This window comes from Rhizophagus irregularis, chromosome 7 (genome assembly GCF_026210795.1).
Source record: "Rhizophagus irregularis chromosome 7, complete sequence".
Lineage (NCBI taxonomy): Eukaryota > Fungi > Glomeromycota > Glomeromycetes > Glomerales > Glomeraceae > Rhizophagus > Rhizophagus irregularis.
This window is the reverse complement of record NC_089435.1, coordinates 4,701,639-4,719,392: the sequence shown is the minus strand read 5'-3', so window position 1 is coordinate 4,719,392 and position 17,754 is coordinate 4,701,639. Positions and strand designations below refer to the sequence as shown.

Here is a 17,754-nt window from a genome sequence, read left to right as displayed (position 1 = left end):
TAAGTGTATAACCAACGGAGATATAATCTAGATCGCATTTAGGGATAATTTTCGATCCGATTTGATTCAAATAATAACCGATAACCAAAGTAGTATTCACCTTAATATGTTGCAAACTTGCAATATTGATAATATAGATTAAATATTTTGAATACAATAATTTATATTTTGTATTTTCTGAACCTTTATTTATTATAGTACATTTATCATTATACATATCATTCATTATATATCATTCCAATTTTTACACGCTTTTTCTAATAATAAAATATTTTCTTTGAATCTTGTGTAAATGTTGTACACCTAATTTCCTTTAATTAAAAGTACTGCCGAAACTAAATGTTTAGGCGTAGCCGAAACCGAAATAAGTAAAGTTTATATTTAAAGTTTTGATTCGTGAGACAATAATATTATAGCCGAAGATCATAATTAGGTTTAGGAGAGGGCTTTTTGAAAGAAGTCCCCTAATCAATCTTTAGAAGTTCCCGAAACATGCATATTATTTAATTATTGGGCACAAAAAAAATTTTATAGACAATTAATAAAGAATGTTAATAAATAAATAATTTGACTGTTATAAATACAATAGCTAATATTACAATATACAATTTTTTTTTCCCCAAATCTGGATAAACAAACCTGCTCAGAATATCGTTAAATTAAGACATTTTCAGCTTGGTTCGATTGATTAAACTTTTTGACTTTCACCTGTCCGAAAAATACGATGTATATTCGGTCCGTTTGGTCAAACTTCACTTATTGAATGAGTTAGTTCAAATATTCAGTATTTTCAATTTGTGGGAAAAAATTGTGAGATTATATTTCTAACTTTGTAACAAAAATTGTCGGAAGACATTTCGGATTGCAACAGGTTGCAATCTAACTTCAATTATAACGAAACCGCTTACAAATACAGAAGTTTAATATTACGACATAGGTTGTTAAATGGTCGCAACATCATCAGGCCACATTATTAAAATATTATTCTCACGGTAAAGGGATTGAGTATATTAAAAATAGGCGTGGGAAATTAACGTTGAGGGAAAAAATGGGTTGATAAAATTTCCTTTCGTATCAATTGTGACTAGATTGATTAACCTTTTTGAGTTTCTTTTGAGGATTATTTTTATTCCAAGAGAGTTTTGTAAAACAAATTTTTTGTAATATGTGTAAAATATGATCTAATGTAGATGAACGATAACTTGAATATTGTACGAATGAAGTTAGTAAATATAAAAATTAACATCGTATAAATTATTAACTACAGAATCTCTTACCGAACGTTAGTTTGATGATTCGTTATTGTGTGTGTTTTTTTTCAATTCTTCAATTACTTTCTTAGATTGAGATAGTAAGTATCCTTGTCTTATCTAAGCAAAAATTAAACAAGTCAATACGCGTTAATTTTCTAAAATTTAAATTGTTCTGACATTATTCTTCCTTCTCGTCCTTCTCATCAAGGAGGATCTTCACAAAATCAATAGCAATAACGTAGTAAATTTTACAATTTGTACTGAATTCTAATTATTGCTTGCTCAAATTACATTCTGGTATAGTTGTTGAGAGTTCTTAAAATCTTAAAAGCTAAAAAGCTAAGTGAAATCTACGAGGTAGTTGAATTCATTCATTATATTTTAGATGTTCTATAGGAAAGACGAAATCTTTTTAACAATTTGATCTTCTCTTTCCTGTAACGAACGTTAATGCTTTCAGGATCTACATCACTTTGGTTAACTTCAATTTTCTCAAGAGCTTTCAACCTGTTAACTGTAAAGTATAATTTAATTTTGATGGAAAAAAAAAAATAGATATAGCAGAAAACTGATTTAAAAGAAATAAATTACTCTCAAGCAAATTCAATTGTTTATGGAATTCTTCTTTAGTTAGAAATGGACCATCATCTACAGCTTTAGTTCGTACGAGTTTAAGAGTTTGCTTATTTTTTCCTTAAATTAATAATAAGAATTCAGATAACATTAATATCAAATATTCTTTTAATTTTATTATTTATATGGTACCTTCTTTTAGTTTGCATGACCGTTTTTTCATTGTGGGTTTTATTGCCTTTACATAATTTCTTTTTTTAACTTGATTTAAATCAAATAATTAATTAAAATTGATAATATTAGTAATAATAATTAATAATAAAATCTTCTTTTCGTACCACAGATGGGATCCTTCCATTTATGATTTGTTAGAATTACAATTCTTTTAATAAAGCGATAGACGCCATATATAAAAATAAGAATAAATGGTACAACATAAAAGAAGATTGGAATATTTAGAATATCGCATAAAGTAAAAAATTTGTATAAAATTATAATAGAAACGATAACAATGAAAAGATATATTAAATATTTCATCTTGATCAAATTTAAGAGAAACATTTTTTCGTTTGAATCATATTGCACTTACGTATTATTATAGCATTACGTACAATACCACGTGAAACGCCACAATATAAAAACCAGAGATATACTGTCTACTTTGTCAAGAGAAAATCACTACAACTAGGGTTCACAGTCAGTTTGAAAAATGTACCTTAAATAAAGATATTATAATCTGTTCGGACATGTTTTTTGTGCAAGGCCTGCGTTTAATCAGTTTTCCAATAATGAAGGATGTAAGTGGTAGTAACTTTAAATTTGATTCGTGATTTTTTTCTTTACTAATCTCTAATTGTTTTTGCGGAAGTTGATTCTAATTGTTTTTACGGAAATAGTTTTAGTTATACTCATTATTTAGATAACTTTCGCTTAAACAATTTTCAAATATATTAAAAAAGATTTCTTTCCTTTGCTTTAGGGTCCTGTTTTTATAACTTTTGCAATTAAAGGCTTAACATTGCTTGAGACGATACGTATTCTCCCTTGTCGATTCTCCCGTATAATACATATTACAATATTACAAAGTACGCCCGCAGTTCTATTCCATTGCAAATATAATGGGAATGCAAATTTTTAGTCCATAAAATTGGTTTGATTTCTTAATTATTTTTGTTTTTTTTTTTATTTTGTTTGATTTTTTTTAAATTTTTAAAGAAATAATTGTTTTTTCATCAACTTTTTCATATATATTCATAGTGATTCACCAATTATAACTTGGTTACCAAATCAACTCAGTATTATATTAGTATAATAGATATATATAAAGTCATTTTAATTTTTAAAAATAGGTAGATACAACAGAGATATACACGCGGGAGAGAAACATTACACTGTACATTGAAAACCCTATAATCTGAATTCAGTTTAACGTAATGTTCTTATCTTTCTTATCTTAACCTTAAAAGATCCGTCAAAAATATAAAGCCATGGCTATTCTTTATCACGAATTTCTCCTATTTTTTTTTACGAGATATCTATAACACATTTAAAAATGGATATTTTCATTGAATATAATCCGACAATAATTACAATAGTTATAATAATCATACGAATTCCTATATTTGTAAAACATTATAGTATTTATAGTGTCTTTTACGCCAACCAGATATTATTATTATTTTATCATACGATCAATTTTTCTTGATTTCAAATATCATACGATTTATTTTCTTGATCTTCTATTTGTTATTTAAATATTCTCGGATTATCGGCAATTTGTACCTTACAAGAGAAAATTGCTTTAAGCCGATCAATACTATATTAATACTATATCAATATTTTTTTCTTTTATTTTACTATTTTCATCTTGGAGAAAACAATGAATTCCCTTTTTGATGAGAAGCGATGTAGTACATGTTTATTTCAACATCACGTGAATAAAAGTTTGTCTCCTTGAATTGTTGATCACGGGATGCATCTATTTAACATGCTCATTGAATGTATTGGCTTAATTTTGAGCACCATTGTCCTACGTAACTATTAAATCATTATCAATAATTTGACTCGTAATTTAAAATCAAGTCCATATAAGACAATTAGGCTTAGATTTACAAAAGATCACGATCCGAATTTTTCACATACTATTTACAATATCATCGTGTTTTAAAGTTTATGCACGGAAATCATATTTTTAGAAGCCACATTTCCTAACTTATTTTTTCATATTCAATGGTTCAACCAGAAAAAATATTATTCATTTCTCCAGATCAAGAATTACCGTAAGCTTTCTTTATTTATTTTACTTTGTAAAAAAAAAAAACAAATAAACAATAAGGTCATAAGAATAAGAATTCATTCAAAAAATCACTTTTTTTTTATTTTTTTGATGATATATCAGATAAACAAAACTTATTATTATATAAGTAAATTGATTATTATTATACTTAATAATAATTTTTTTTAAAAAAAAAAAAATTCTCTCCCCCCGTTAAAATCAAAAAAAAAATGATGGCAATAGAACTTCCTCCAGAAATTTTAATGATAATTTTTATTTATTTAACTCCTTCTGATCTTTATACAATTTCTTCAGTATGTAAAAAATTTAGATCCATATTATGGCCAAAAACTGAAATATCTCAACATATTTGGCGTAAATCAAGATTACATCATATACCATTCTTAAATCGTTCTCCACCAAAGTTATGTACTACAACGTCAGGTACCGAAGTGATGAGTGAACAACAATATCTTTGGTTGATGATTATATGTGAAAAATGTCAATTCTGTGAACAAAAAGACAAAATTAAATTAACTCTTTATTGGGAAGCCAAATTTTATTGTTGTTCAACCTGTTTACAGAAAAGAACTATTAGGTAAAAAAAAAAAATTTTAATATGTGTAAATAAATAAATAAATATATATATATATACCAACCCATATGTACTAAAATGTATATATATATTGTCCGTATAATATATACCATATATGTATATTAATTTTATTTATTTTCTTATATTCTTATAGTGGTTATAAATTAATACAAGGATTTCCAAAAGTTTTAATAAAATTCTTAAATGAATTGCCAAAAATGCCCGGTGTGGCTAATTGGGAACCACAATTGTATTTTGAGTCTGAAGCAAAAAGGTTATTAGAAGAATATAATCAAGTGAGGGAATATGAAAGAGATGCATGGATTGAAAGGAAAGAATCTATAACCAAAGAAACAAAAAAAGAAATTAAAATTTATAGAGAATTTCATTCGGAATTTAAATACAATTTTCGTGAAGTGGCTCGAAAAATGGCACTAGAAATAGAAGCAGAGGATTATGAGGATAAAATCATGGGTTTAAAAGAATTCAAAAATTTTTACTGTACTCAATTGGCAACCCCTTCCAAATTTATCAAACATACAAAGGTTTAATGAAAAGCCTTTAGGTCTAGACCTAATTATTTTATGTCACCAGACAATCAACTCCTTTTTATATATAATATATACATATTTAAAGTTGATTGTGATTGTTTTATTTACTTATTTTAAAATACTCATTTTATTTTCCTAATCAAATTGTTCGAATAATAAATAATTAATTTATCTTTATTTTACTTTTTGATACAAGTAAAAAGATAAGAATAAGATCTTTATTATTAATAGTTTTTCTTCTTTTAAAACTATGAATAATATTTAAATTTTGTTATTTTTTAAATTTTTTCAATTTTTTTTGTTGGAATTTTTTACAGGGTATTTTTTCGTTAATAAAATGATTTAGAGAAAAACTAGCTTAAAAAAAATGATAATAAACTAAAAAATATACGCAATAAAGAAAAAAATATGTAATACATACAGTAAATGATAGAATTCAACGCAAATAAAAACAACGCAAAAACCGATGTAACAGAATAATAAAATTTCGATTATCATTTTTTTAACGCTAATTTTTAATCGCAAGAAAAGAAAAAAAAAGATAAATGTCTACGGGGGAAATTTTTTTCATATGAAAAAAAAAGTATAGACATTCAATGAGTAAGATAATAATTCAAAATAATAGATTAAAGGAAAGGATATAATATATATTTCCGTCGCAAATTCAAAATCGCAAAAAAAAAAAATAAATGATTTAAATGATAAAACTCGAACCATTTCTTTTTTTTTTTTAATCGCCCGCGTTTAAATAAAGAATGATAGATAATGTTGTGTGTGTTTTTCGTTTGCGTAAATTCATTTTCGTGGTTTAGGTCTTCTCACTCTTTCGACGCTTAATGCTATTCCATTAACTAACACGGCACCTTCGCTAACAGCATTATGATATGCGGTTGGTGAAGCAAAATCCGCAAACGCACAGGCCTATTATATATATTTAATTAGTTTAATAATAAATAAATTAGACATAAATATTATTGAAATATAACATTACCTTTGAAGTTATAATATCAATACTATCTACTTTGCCAAATGAATCTTCAAGACATCTCTTTAATGAATCTTTGTCGATTTCACTTGTAATAGAGCCGATAAAAGCGCGGTAACCTTTTTGTTAAAATGCTTTATTAAGTAAAATCAGAAAATTAAATATAACCGCAGTAAAGTAAAAAAAAAAAAAATTACCTCCACGAGTTTTTTTATTATTTGGATCATTGGAAGTCGTATCCCATCCGTTATAGTTCGTATAGTTTGTTGAATATTGCCTACGAGGTGAAGGTTTTGGGGATGTTCCAACCGTTGATGATTTGTTCTGTAAATCTTGTATTAGTTCCGATTGAGATTGTACTATCTTTAGATATTTGGCCACGATAGCTTCTTGTTGTTCAAGTTGTGCTTTAAGAACAACACAATTTCGACAAGATTTTTCGTTCACGTTCATTTTTTTTAATACCGTGTTTCTGTTAACGAAAAAAAAAAAAAAATTTCGACGGAAAGGAAAAAAAAAGGGAGAGTTGATTATTTAACTCAAGTTGGGTAATTTATATATATAATACACAATTAAGTATTTGTCAGGTGATACAAATCTTGTGTGTTTCATAAAAAAAGGGATCTTCAAAATAAATTTTTTTTTGTATTAAAATAATATATAACGGATAGAACCGAAAATATACGAAAAAAAAAAATTTTTATTTTTTTTTCTTACTATTGTTGTACGACTGCGCCTTTTTATTATTTTATTTATTGCAAAGAATGGAAAGAATGGCTCATACGGTAAGCTGGGAATAAAAAATTTCCGTACTGCGGAAATTATTTTTAACTTGACAAATATTTGATCGAACGTCAAATTTATAACTTTTTTTGTAATGTAAAAAAATGGTTATTGTAATTGTGCTTTTTTTTCTCTTATTTGGTATATGTAATGGAGTTATCCCTTAATCGGGAATAGTATAATAGTATTACATTTATCTCAATTTGGTTAAAGTTTGACGAATTATTTAATTAAAAATTTTTTTTCTCAAAATTTGTTACACATCATTAATTAATATTACCGCAGTATTGTAGTAAATCTTCACCATAAATCAATTTTACGGAATCTTAAATAAAAATTACTCCGTATAAAAAATGGTTTACGTAATAACCTTCATACTATGAGCGAATCATAATAACAATAATTTTTTTAAACTTTATTAAAATTCTTCAAAAGGATAATGGTTTACACCGATATAAAAAAAAAAGGGTCTCGTATTTACCGTATCTGCCGCAATTATCGCAACCGTAACGATTAACAGTTCATAATTTATTAAAATTAACAAACATAAATATTTTTTAAAAAAGTAATATGACTCAATTTACATAAATGAAGATATATATCACTATAACTCATAATGAACAACTTTTGTGTAACACTTGTTCCGTCATTTATTTTGCCCAAATCGATACGTTACATATGACACAAATGACACATATATTACGTGGAAAGATAACTTATAGCAATTGCATTATCGTGTTATCGTGTATAATTTGTACGCATGTTCCGCATGTTCATTATGAAATAGTTCGCGTTTACAAAGTTGTCCTTTCATCATTATGCCAAGGTCCTTTTTTAAAAAAAAATCACTTTGTTTTGATGTTAATTTATGATTATCCGTTTTACAATGAAATATATAATAAATACAACGGAATGAACGGAATAATGTTTATTTTGATTTTGATTTGCAACATTAAATAAACCTATATATAGGAAACTACGTATTAATCTTTTGTCAAAGAAATCAATATTAAAAATGAGTCACAAGTGTCAATCACGCGACTATTGTTGTGTCATAATTTAAGTTTTAGAAGTGGTCCGAGCAAAAAAAAAAATCGAAAATTGGCGTATATGAACACATGATTTTTTAAAGTTTTTTTTTTCGGGCATCTAGCCATCTACGAAATTTCTATTTTGTATATAATTATTTATTTATGGTAAAATTATTTTTTATATACATTATTTATAGGTTTGAAATTTTTCCGGCCGGATTCCTCCGGTCCTGAATCTGTAAAAAAAAGTTGGATTGTTCAAAATTTACTATTATATAATTTATATAGTTTGATTACTAATAGCAAATTCACGTGATTTCTTTCACATCACGTGACTTAGACTGCTTTAGTTTGAATTACAGGCAATACGCATCTTAGTTTGTATACTAAGTTATAGATATGTACTTTAAATTCTTTGTAATTATTTATAATTCAATTTATATAATAATTTTGATATAATTAATGTGTATATAAAAATTAATTTTTTATTATAAATATAAAATTAATACAATTAATAATATAAATTTTATATTTTATTTATACTTAATATTTATATAAAAAATATTTTTATTATAAAGTTAATAATTTTTTTTTTTTTAAATTATAAATGCAGTCTTGTCATATTATAACTATGCTTACTTACATATTAAACTTATACAAATAAGAAAAAACTAAAATGCAGTTATATTACTATTACAAATAGTGATACAACCAAAATCTCTAGGTGGTCTAAAAATTTGCCCAATATCCATCCCAATGAAATGCAAAATCATTCCATTTATTCCAAAAGCTTTTCCTGAAGCTTACTATTTCAGCATTTTCTTTGTTTCATTTTATACTACTCAACTTCATTTTTTTGTTTTTACTGTTACCAGTATTAACATTAATATTCAGAACTGAAAAAAATAAATTAATTATTAAAAATATAACAAAAAAATATATAAAGATATGATAAATATATATACAAAAACTTACTTTTATAAATAAATGAATTAACATTTCATTTTTTCTTATTTTTAGATTCTGCATAAAATTCACTGCTATAATTTTCTGCTTTTTATCCAATGCTTTTCATAGTATTATATAATAAATCACATTTCTAAATTTTATTATTATTATCCAAAGCGTAGCAGAAGATATTAACGGTTAGACACATTGTAATGCAAGGTATGTCTATCCATGATTAACCAATAAGATGTTATTATTGATTATTATCACGTGATCAGATTTTTGGTGACACACCTGATGCATGATTTTAAATAAGTGCTTCAGATATTACAACAAATCCCGTTACCTAGTTAATAGAATATGCAACAATATGATTTGCTTTATTTTAGAATTACTATTTTTTGCAATCTATTTGTCACAATATTTGTATTCCAATACTTTTAAATTGTAAGGTTCATATTTAGCATAAATTTCTATCATTTAAGTAAAATTTAATTAGCCATCTAGAAGAATATATTGAATATTTAAAAAAAATAATGATTTAGAAGTTAAAATCAATTTTTATTAATAAATGAATACTAGATTATTTAAATAAAATAAAATTAATCTGTAGTTATTGGAGTTAAAAATAATAAAGTACATTAAATAATTTTCACTAAATCAACTTGTTTAGCAAGCTCTTCAATATTTAATTTAGGAATATTATTATCTAATGAAAAAAAAGAATCAATTTATTTTGAAATTATATTAATAGCCATAGAAATATTATTTTTCTTTAAAAATGATTTTTTTTTTCAATTCATTATTCATTTTGCAATCCATTAAAATATCATAATCTTTCTGATTTTGAATTAAAACTATTAGTTCCATGTAAATTAAGTTAAAGTTATTTTCCACTGAAATATATATGTCCAATGTTTCATATAATTCTGTTATAAAACTAAAAAAATCGTTAAAAATACTTCATATAGCAAAATCTATTGGCCAATCACATAAAAGTTTAAGTTGCTTAATATTTAAATTCAGAATTTATATTAAAATATTTTTAAATGATTTAAAAGATCTTGTACAATACATTTTAATATCTGTTAAAAATCCAAATGGATTATAATTAGAGTTCCTTAAAATCAAATTAAATTAAATATAATATTTGTAACAGCCTGTTACATATCTTATTTGTAACATCCTTTTTTTATTTTTTTTTAATAATAAATTTAGTATATGGTTTACAAATAAAATTTTTATAAACAAAATTTAATTTGGAAAACTTTTACTTAATGTACTTAAGACAGTTTTATAGACAAAATTTCAAGTTATAAGCAGTTTTTTGAAATTTTTTAAAAAATTCTTTTGTCTTGGTTACACAACTGATCTTTTGTTTTTGTTTACATTACGCCTGATCTTAAATTTTAATTGGATAAAATTGGGTTGTTACAAATAAGACGCGTAACAGGCTGTTACAATTAGATTTATCCTAAATATAAAACTAATTTGAATTTGCCGAATCAAAATTAATTTAAATTAAGGATTTTATTTTTATTACACCTGCATTATGTTGTATCCTTATAATGTATTACATATAAAAATTAAAAATGACATTTTAAATCCTTTTTGATATATTAAGAAAACTACTTATAAAGCAGTCAAAAATATGCATAGTATAAAGTTTTTTATAGTATATAGTAAGTGCATAAAATCTTATATTAGGATTTTTTAAAAAATGCGCAATCTTAATAAAGTCATGTAATCAAAATAATTTATAAAAATTACCAAAAAAGGAAAATGCAATATATTATAGATGTGAAAAAAATATATTCTTTAAATTAAATTCAAATCAAATATTAAATATTTATTAAACTGATTAATTAAATTAAAGAATTTTTAAATCAAATCAAATCAAATTTAAAATATCAAATTAAATTGTAAAACTTTAATTATAATAGTGTCAGCAAAAGTTTTAACCATCTAGATGATTCACCAATTTATATGAAGTTTTAAAATATAAACAATTAATATATTATTCTTTTGGAAATAATTAAAGATAAAAGTTTAAAATAAACCTAATTATGTTAGATCACCCTAAATTTCTTTATAAATAAAAATTTAATTTATCTATTAGATGATACTTCATCTCTATTTGATTGAAATCTGAATAACTAAAAAAAATTTTTATTATTAAATATTAAATTGACCTCTAGTAATTCAATTTTAAACAAACATTATATATATATATATATATATATTTGTAAAGCTAACTTTGCAGAATTAAATAACTATAAATTAAAAAAAAATTCATTAAAATTAGATTACTAGAAGTTAAAATAATTGCATTATAATAATTGTATATAAAAATAACTAAAAAAACAGAAGTTTATCACTTAATACATTTAATACTAACAATAATTTACATATATATATAAATGGTTACAAAAATGTGATAAAGTATTATAAAATATGTTGCTAAAAATAAAATGTTAAAAAAATGTGATATAAAACAAATAGAGGTAAATTATAATAATGTAAATAGAAGAAAGAAAAAATACATGGATTAAACTAATATTACAGAATCTTGCTTATTTATAAAATAGGTCGCCCGCAGTACAGGTAAAAATTATACTTCTCCGCTAATTAATTATGTCGTATTTTGGTGAACGGACCAATTCACTATTTATTATAAAATTACTATGAATTAATTACGTCTGTCAAAATACATTACGTCTGTCAAAATAAATTTAATTAGTATTTTGTCATTTTGACGAAAAGTATAGTAAAAATCATGTATAAATTTTTTTGCAGATCTTACTATAAAAGGAAATTTTATGTTACATTGTTATGATTTTTTTTTTTTTAACTAATTAACTAATAAAATTTAAGAAAAAAGTAAAGTAAAAACTATAGTAAAGGCCAATTTTTTATAATAATCTTTATTATAAGTAAGCAAAATCTTAATACTACAAATTTATCTAATTCTATATAATAAATAATCCTTTGCTATACTTTAAACAATTGAATTATTTATATTTTTTTTTAAATATATAAATATCATATAATATATATAAACTTGATTTGAAGCTTGGCTCCTTTTATCCTTTTTCAAATCAGCTAATTTTTGGCAATGCCTTTATTCTATTATTAAACTTGTATCATTTTATTTGGCTCTTTTTTTTATATTTGTTATTTTCTCCAGAGTTTCTTATTTGATTTATTTTTCTTTTTATATAATATTTCAAAGTAATATATAATAAAAATTTTGTTTTTAAGAATTGTTACAGGTTAAGAAAAATCCTAAACTTCTAGCCATTATCTAAGATTTCTGAATAATTAAGATTCTTATCCTTAAAATCATTTTTCTTTAAAATTTTCTGTTTAATGAATTCAAGTATTTTAAATTATTTTTTATAACTTTAAAAAAAGAAATTAGAAATTTAAAAAAATTTAATCTAAAAGGCTTGTTTTAAAAAAGTAATGGAGATAAAATAAATATTATTTTTTGAAAAGATATATATAAATTCTTTAATTAACTATAACCTTACAAACTAAATATTATAGTGAAAATGCAAAATACCAATAGTCACCAACTTATTCATTTTCTTATCATTACATCATTTTGATTTTATTATATCAACCAAAATATTTTTTAAAGTCTTCAGCAGTATTTTAAAAAATCCAATAAAAAGTTTTTATCTCCATCATTTATAAAGGATCTTGCAATTTCAAATGCATCCAATAACTAATAAAATTTAAGGATAAAGTAAAGAAAAAACTATTAGTAAAGGGCCAATTTTTTATAATAATCTTTATTATAAGTAAGCAGAATCTTAATACTACTAATTCTATATAATAAATAATCCTTTACTACACTTTAGACAATTAAATTATTTATATTTTTTTTTAAATATATAAATATCATATAATATATATAGTTTTAATTTAAAGCTTAGCTCCTTTTATCCTTTTTCAAATCAGCTAATTTTTGGCAATACCTCTATTCTATTATTAAACCTGTATCATTTTATTTGGCTCTTTTCTTTATATTTGTTATTTTCTCCAGAGTTTTTTATTTGGTTTATTTTTCTTTTTATATAATATTTCAAAGTAATATACAATAGAAATTTTGTTTTTAAGAATTGTTACAGATTAAGAAAAATCCTGAACTTTTAGTCATTGTCTAAGATTTCTGAATAATTAAGATTCTTATCCTTAAAATCATTTTTCTTTAAAAATTTCTGTTTAATGAATTCAAGTATTTTAAATTATTTTTAACTTTAAAAAAAGAAATTAGAAATTTAAAAAATCTAATCTAAAAGGCTTGTTTTAAAAAAGTAATGGAGATAAAATAAATATCATTTTTTGGAAAAATATATATAAATTCTTTAATTAACTATAACTTTACAAACTAAATATTATAGTAAAATGCAAGATACTAATAGTCACCAACTTATTCATTTTCTTATCATTATATCATTTTGATCTTATTATATCAATCAAAATATCTTTTAAAGTCTTCAGCAGTATTTTAAAAAATCCAATAAAAAGTTTTTATTATCTCCATCATTTATAAGGATCTTGCAACTTCAAATACATCCAATTCTATATTATAAGTTAAATAATGAATAATTTCATTAATTTTTCTGCTAGTTAATTTTCTTTATTTTGATTTTTTAACTTAGTTTTTCCTATTTGCTAAAGTAATTGATAATGCATTTGTTTTTTAGATATTTTTGAATATTTTATTAAGAAATTAAAGTAATTTTTAAACAGATTATAAATTGTAAACCAATTTTCATACTGATTTTAATATAAAAAGTCAGATGGATTTTTATAAAGGTTTCATAAATGTTTCAAAGTAATTTGAATCTATTTTTTAAAATAATGTTTGGATCATAAATTTTATTTACTTTTAAAAAATTGCATATTAGTTCTTAGCAAAGTTAAGCAGAATCATCCTTCATTTCTTCATATATTTTGGCCAATTTTTTCTGATTTATAATCAATAAATGGCAGTAAAAGCTTTTCATAAATTTCTTTCTCACTAGTTAAAGTGGAAATATGCTATATATTTATATTAAAGAAATCTTATATTCATATTGATTTACCAGTAATTTTAATTAAATCCATATTGGCTGATTGAAAAAATTAAACCAATTAATATTTAAGCTCAATTGATGGATTCATTATTTAACTGATACTAGATTACTTATTGTCATTAATATACATACTGCCCAAATTATTTTGGGATGCCATAATTATAATTTGGGATGCCATAATTCATTCAGTCTATATATAATTTACTATGTAAAGTGCCAAAATAATTTGGGATGTCATAATTGAATTTGGGATTTTACTTATAATTACGGCAATCCAAAATAATTTGGGTGGCATGTATAGTCATTAATATATTAAATTATAGGAAACTTTTCTGATTAGCTGATATACCAATTAAAATGTATATTGCAAAAAATTTATTATAAATTTATTCAATTTCTATAAAATATACACTACTTAGATAAAAGTAGTGGATCTTCTATTTATGTTAATTATTCAAAATTATACATAAAAATAATACTTAAAATTAAAATATATGATAATATAGACTCTATATTAAAAATTTTATAGTCTTAGTTTTTATGCAACTATATTAATTATAGAAATTTAAAAAGAAAAATATTGATAATTAGTTATAAAATTAAATAAATAATCTGTTATTATCTATTTATTTAAGAATTGTATATAATAATAATAACAGAAATTTTAAATGGTATATAAATTATAAATCATAAAAAAAAAATAAAATAACAGAAATTTTAATATATATATAATAATATAGAATTCTGATTAAAATATATGCATTAAATTTCTTTATCCTTGTTTTTATTTTTATATGAATTATATAAAAAATTGAAAGAATTTTAATTTTTAAAACAATAATACTGTATTTTCACATTTTTAAAATTTTACATAATAAAATACTTTAATTTATATATTATTTGAAAATTACAGGTTTAAAAAATAAATATTAATATTTTTATTTTTTAAATAAATAATTATAGCTATATAGTTAAAAGCATAAAAATTTGACTTTGTATTCTTTAAAGTCTATATTATTATATATTAAAATTTTAAGCATTATATAATTTTTAAGTAATTAATAAAAATAGAGTATTCACTATTTTTATTTAAGTAATTTGATAATTACAAAGCTTCCTTTTTTAATGAATATAGCTGTGTAAAAGTTAGAATTGTGAAATTTCAAATGTATATTCTTTGAAATTTATGTTATTATATATTAAAAATTTTTTTTTTTTTTTTAAAATGTTGAATTATGTACCATTTTATTAGAATATATTTGGACTACATAATAATCACAAATATTCTATGAATGATACTTCCAGCTCCAGGCCAGTCCAATCAAACATTAGATATTATATTACCAATAAAATTAAAATTAAGAATAAAAGTAATCAAAAAGCATAGCAAAATAATATACCATAATCTAAAAGTATAAACAAAAATAAAACATTAAAAGAAAAACAAAAAAAAAATTAAAAATAAAATTAAAATTAACAATAATTAATAAATTATATGTCTAAAATTATAAATAAAAATAAATATAAATGAGAAAAGAATAAAAATATTATTTTTGTATCTATTAATTTTTTGCTCATATATAACGTAATCTTCATTATTAACTTTCTTTTTTATCAGAATCCAATCCTTACATATGTATTTCCTTACAAAGGTGTCCATAGATTTCTTTACTAAAGAGACTGATTTTTGTAATCGATCTACTTTTCCTATTTGTAAATCTTTAACTTTATTTGTAAGTTGATTTGAATTGTCCTTTACTTTGAATTCTGAAAGTTGATTTGAATTGTCCTTTGCTTTGGATTCTAAAGTAATTTTATCTGTTTGAGAAATACCTCTTCTTTTTTCCTATAAAATAACTTGTTCACATCTTGGTTTCCATATTAATTCTTTAAATGCTAGAATGAATCAAATTAAATGTTGGCCATAAATGTCTGTGCTTCAGCAAAAAATATCTTGAAGTCTTTTTGTAATCTTATTGTTAGGCAAGTTTCAACATTTACTTCTAATGCCAAATGTTGGAACTTTTGAAATTTTTCTGATTTTGCTATAATTCCTAATATGTTTTGTAATACTTTTCTAATAAAATCTTCACCTTAGCATCTAATTTGTTTTTGTTTCAAACATATAATTATAGATTCTTTTGTTGTAATTTCCAATATTTTTTGCCAAGCTACCTCATATGCCTGACATTCAAACTCATAAATGATTCCAATTTTCCTTCTTATTACATTTCATAATACATTTCATTTCCTTGTAGAGTTTTAGTTTTCTTATTGCTAAAATGGATCCTAATAGAAGGATTTTATGAAATAATTTTGCTATAAAAGTCCATAAATAGTTGATTCTCATACTATTGCAGTGAAACCCCTTGCAATAATGGAAAATAAGCCAAGTAATTTTCCAGTCTATCTGATTAACATCTCCATAACATAATTTTTGATTATTTTTTAACAATGACCATTCAGTAGCTTCACTTGTAGCTAATATTTTCAAAATAAATCTTCTAATATTAACTTCAATAGGTTTATCTATAAAAACAGGAAAATAAGTTAATATATTATTAATAAAATCTACATTATTCCTGAATAAATTGTTTCCATATTGTCCTTTCTTTGCTAATTCATCAACTATATCATTGCCTATTATGCCACTATGATCCTTTATTTTAACCAACTTTAAATTTATAGGTGCTTCTCTGATCAGCATAATTATTTTAATAATGATTAGATTATTGGTCTTTTTAAGCCATATTCTAGTTGTTGAATTAAAAGCTGAATTAATTGAATTAATAGCACCTAAGCTGTTTGTATAAATAGTTACATTAGAATTTTCTGATGCTGTTAACAATACTAAAAAAATAGCTACTATTTCTCCCCTGGTTGATAACGGCCATAAAGATAAATATGAATATACCGAAAATTCTCCTAATTCATTACTTGTATAGAATGCTGCCCCTAAATCCACAGTAGTATTATCTGCTTTATGTAAAAGGTCATTATTATTTATAGTCCGATTAGCCAGTGATCCATCTGTATAATATTCAATATTTTTCAATAACTTTAATTGATGTCTTATATTTGTAAGTTCTTGTTTAAGTGTATCTTGCTCGATCCATTGATTGATCTATAGACCTAAATTATCTCCATTCAAATTAATTGTAGGTGTTTTTTCTAATTGTTGTATATCACTATTTGCTAAAATATTTTTAGTTCTATTTAACGATTCCACTATATAATACCAGTTGATATGTGTAATTGCACCTGTTGATAAACGAATAAAAATTGGTAATACTAATGCATTATGTTGGGTTATTGTAATTATCTTGGAACATTTCTGTTTCTGAATAATTGCTTTTTGAGAATTATCTGAATATATTTCAATATTACAAACTTCTATAATTAAACATTCAATTTTTTCATCATTTTTCTTTATTTATGTTCTTTTCTTAACAAATCCTACTGAGACTTCATTGTTTTTATCTTTTATTATAACATATGGGTATTTTCGCTTGTCTTCTGATACTGGTTGTAATATATTATTCAAAAAGTTAAATAAGGAATGTCTAGGCATTTCTGGTGCTGATATCCTTTAATCCATCGGGTTAATAATTGAAACCATTTGGCTATGCGTCCTTTTGCTGATAGTCCTACAATGAAACGATAATATACCCAA

At 23.0% G+C, this 17,754-nt stretch overlaps 3 protein-coding genes across 3 annotated transcripts; 1 reads left to right on the top strand and 2 right to left on the bottom strand.

Moving 5' to 3' along the window:
* Positions 1-1,283: 1,283 nt before the first annotated feature.
* OCT59_027772 (uncharacterized protein) lies at positions 1,284-2,049 on the bottom strand (the record flags this gene model as incomplete). The annotated part of the gene is made up of 4 exons (XM_066137219.1): positions 1,284-1,370; positions 1,700-1,767; positions 1,845-1,946; positions 2,019-2,049. 4 exons carry the CDS (start codon positions 2,047-2,049, stop codon positions 1,284-1,286), a joined length of 288 nt encoding a protein of 95 aa, XP_065993629.1.
* Positions 2,050-4,331: 2,282 nt separating this feature from the next.
* OCT59_027771 (uncharacterized protein) lies at positions 4,332-5,247 on the top strand (the record flags this gene model as incomplete). The annotated part of the gene is made up of 2 exons (XM_025323953.2): positions 4,332-4,699; positions 4,851-5,247. The coding sequence occupies 2 exons, from the start codon at positions 4,332-4,334 to the stop codon at positions 5,245-5,247; spliced, it is 765 nt and encodes a 254-aa protein (XP_025188694.2).
* Positions 5,248-5,396: 149 nt separating this feature from the next.
* OCT59_027770 (uncharacterized protein) lies at positions 5,397-7,040 on the bottom strand. Its single transcript, XM_025312819.2, has 4 exons — positions 6,950-7,040; positions 6,430-6,856; positions 6,239-6,351; positions 5,397-6,168 (listed from the first exon to the last, which is right to left on the bottom strand). The coding sequence occupies exons 2-4, from the start codon at positions 6,683-6,685 to the stop codon at positions 6,043-6,045; spliced, it is 495 nt and encodes a 164-aa protein (XP_025188693.1). The 5' UTR covers positions 6,686-6,856; positions 6,950-7,040; the 3' UTR covers positions 5,397-6,042.
* Positions 7,041-17,754: the final 10,714 nt, after the last annotated feature.

Excerpts from the sequence above, each read along its gene's own strand:
- OCT59_027770 (XM_025312819.2), bottom strand. The coding sequence starts at position 6,685 with ATGAACGTGAACGAAAAATCTTGTCGAAATTGTGTTGTTCTTAAAGCA. Across the intron at positions 6,352-6,429 it reads TAATAAAAAAACTCGTGGAG|GTTACCGCGCTTTTATCGGC; the intron begins GTAATTTTTTTT and ends TTTAACAAAAAG. Across the intron at positions 6,169-6,238 it reads TTGATATTATAACTTCAAAG|GCCTGTGCGTTTGCGGATTT; the intron begins GTAATGTTATAT and ends TATATATAATAG.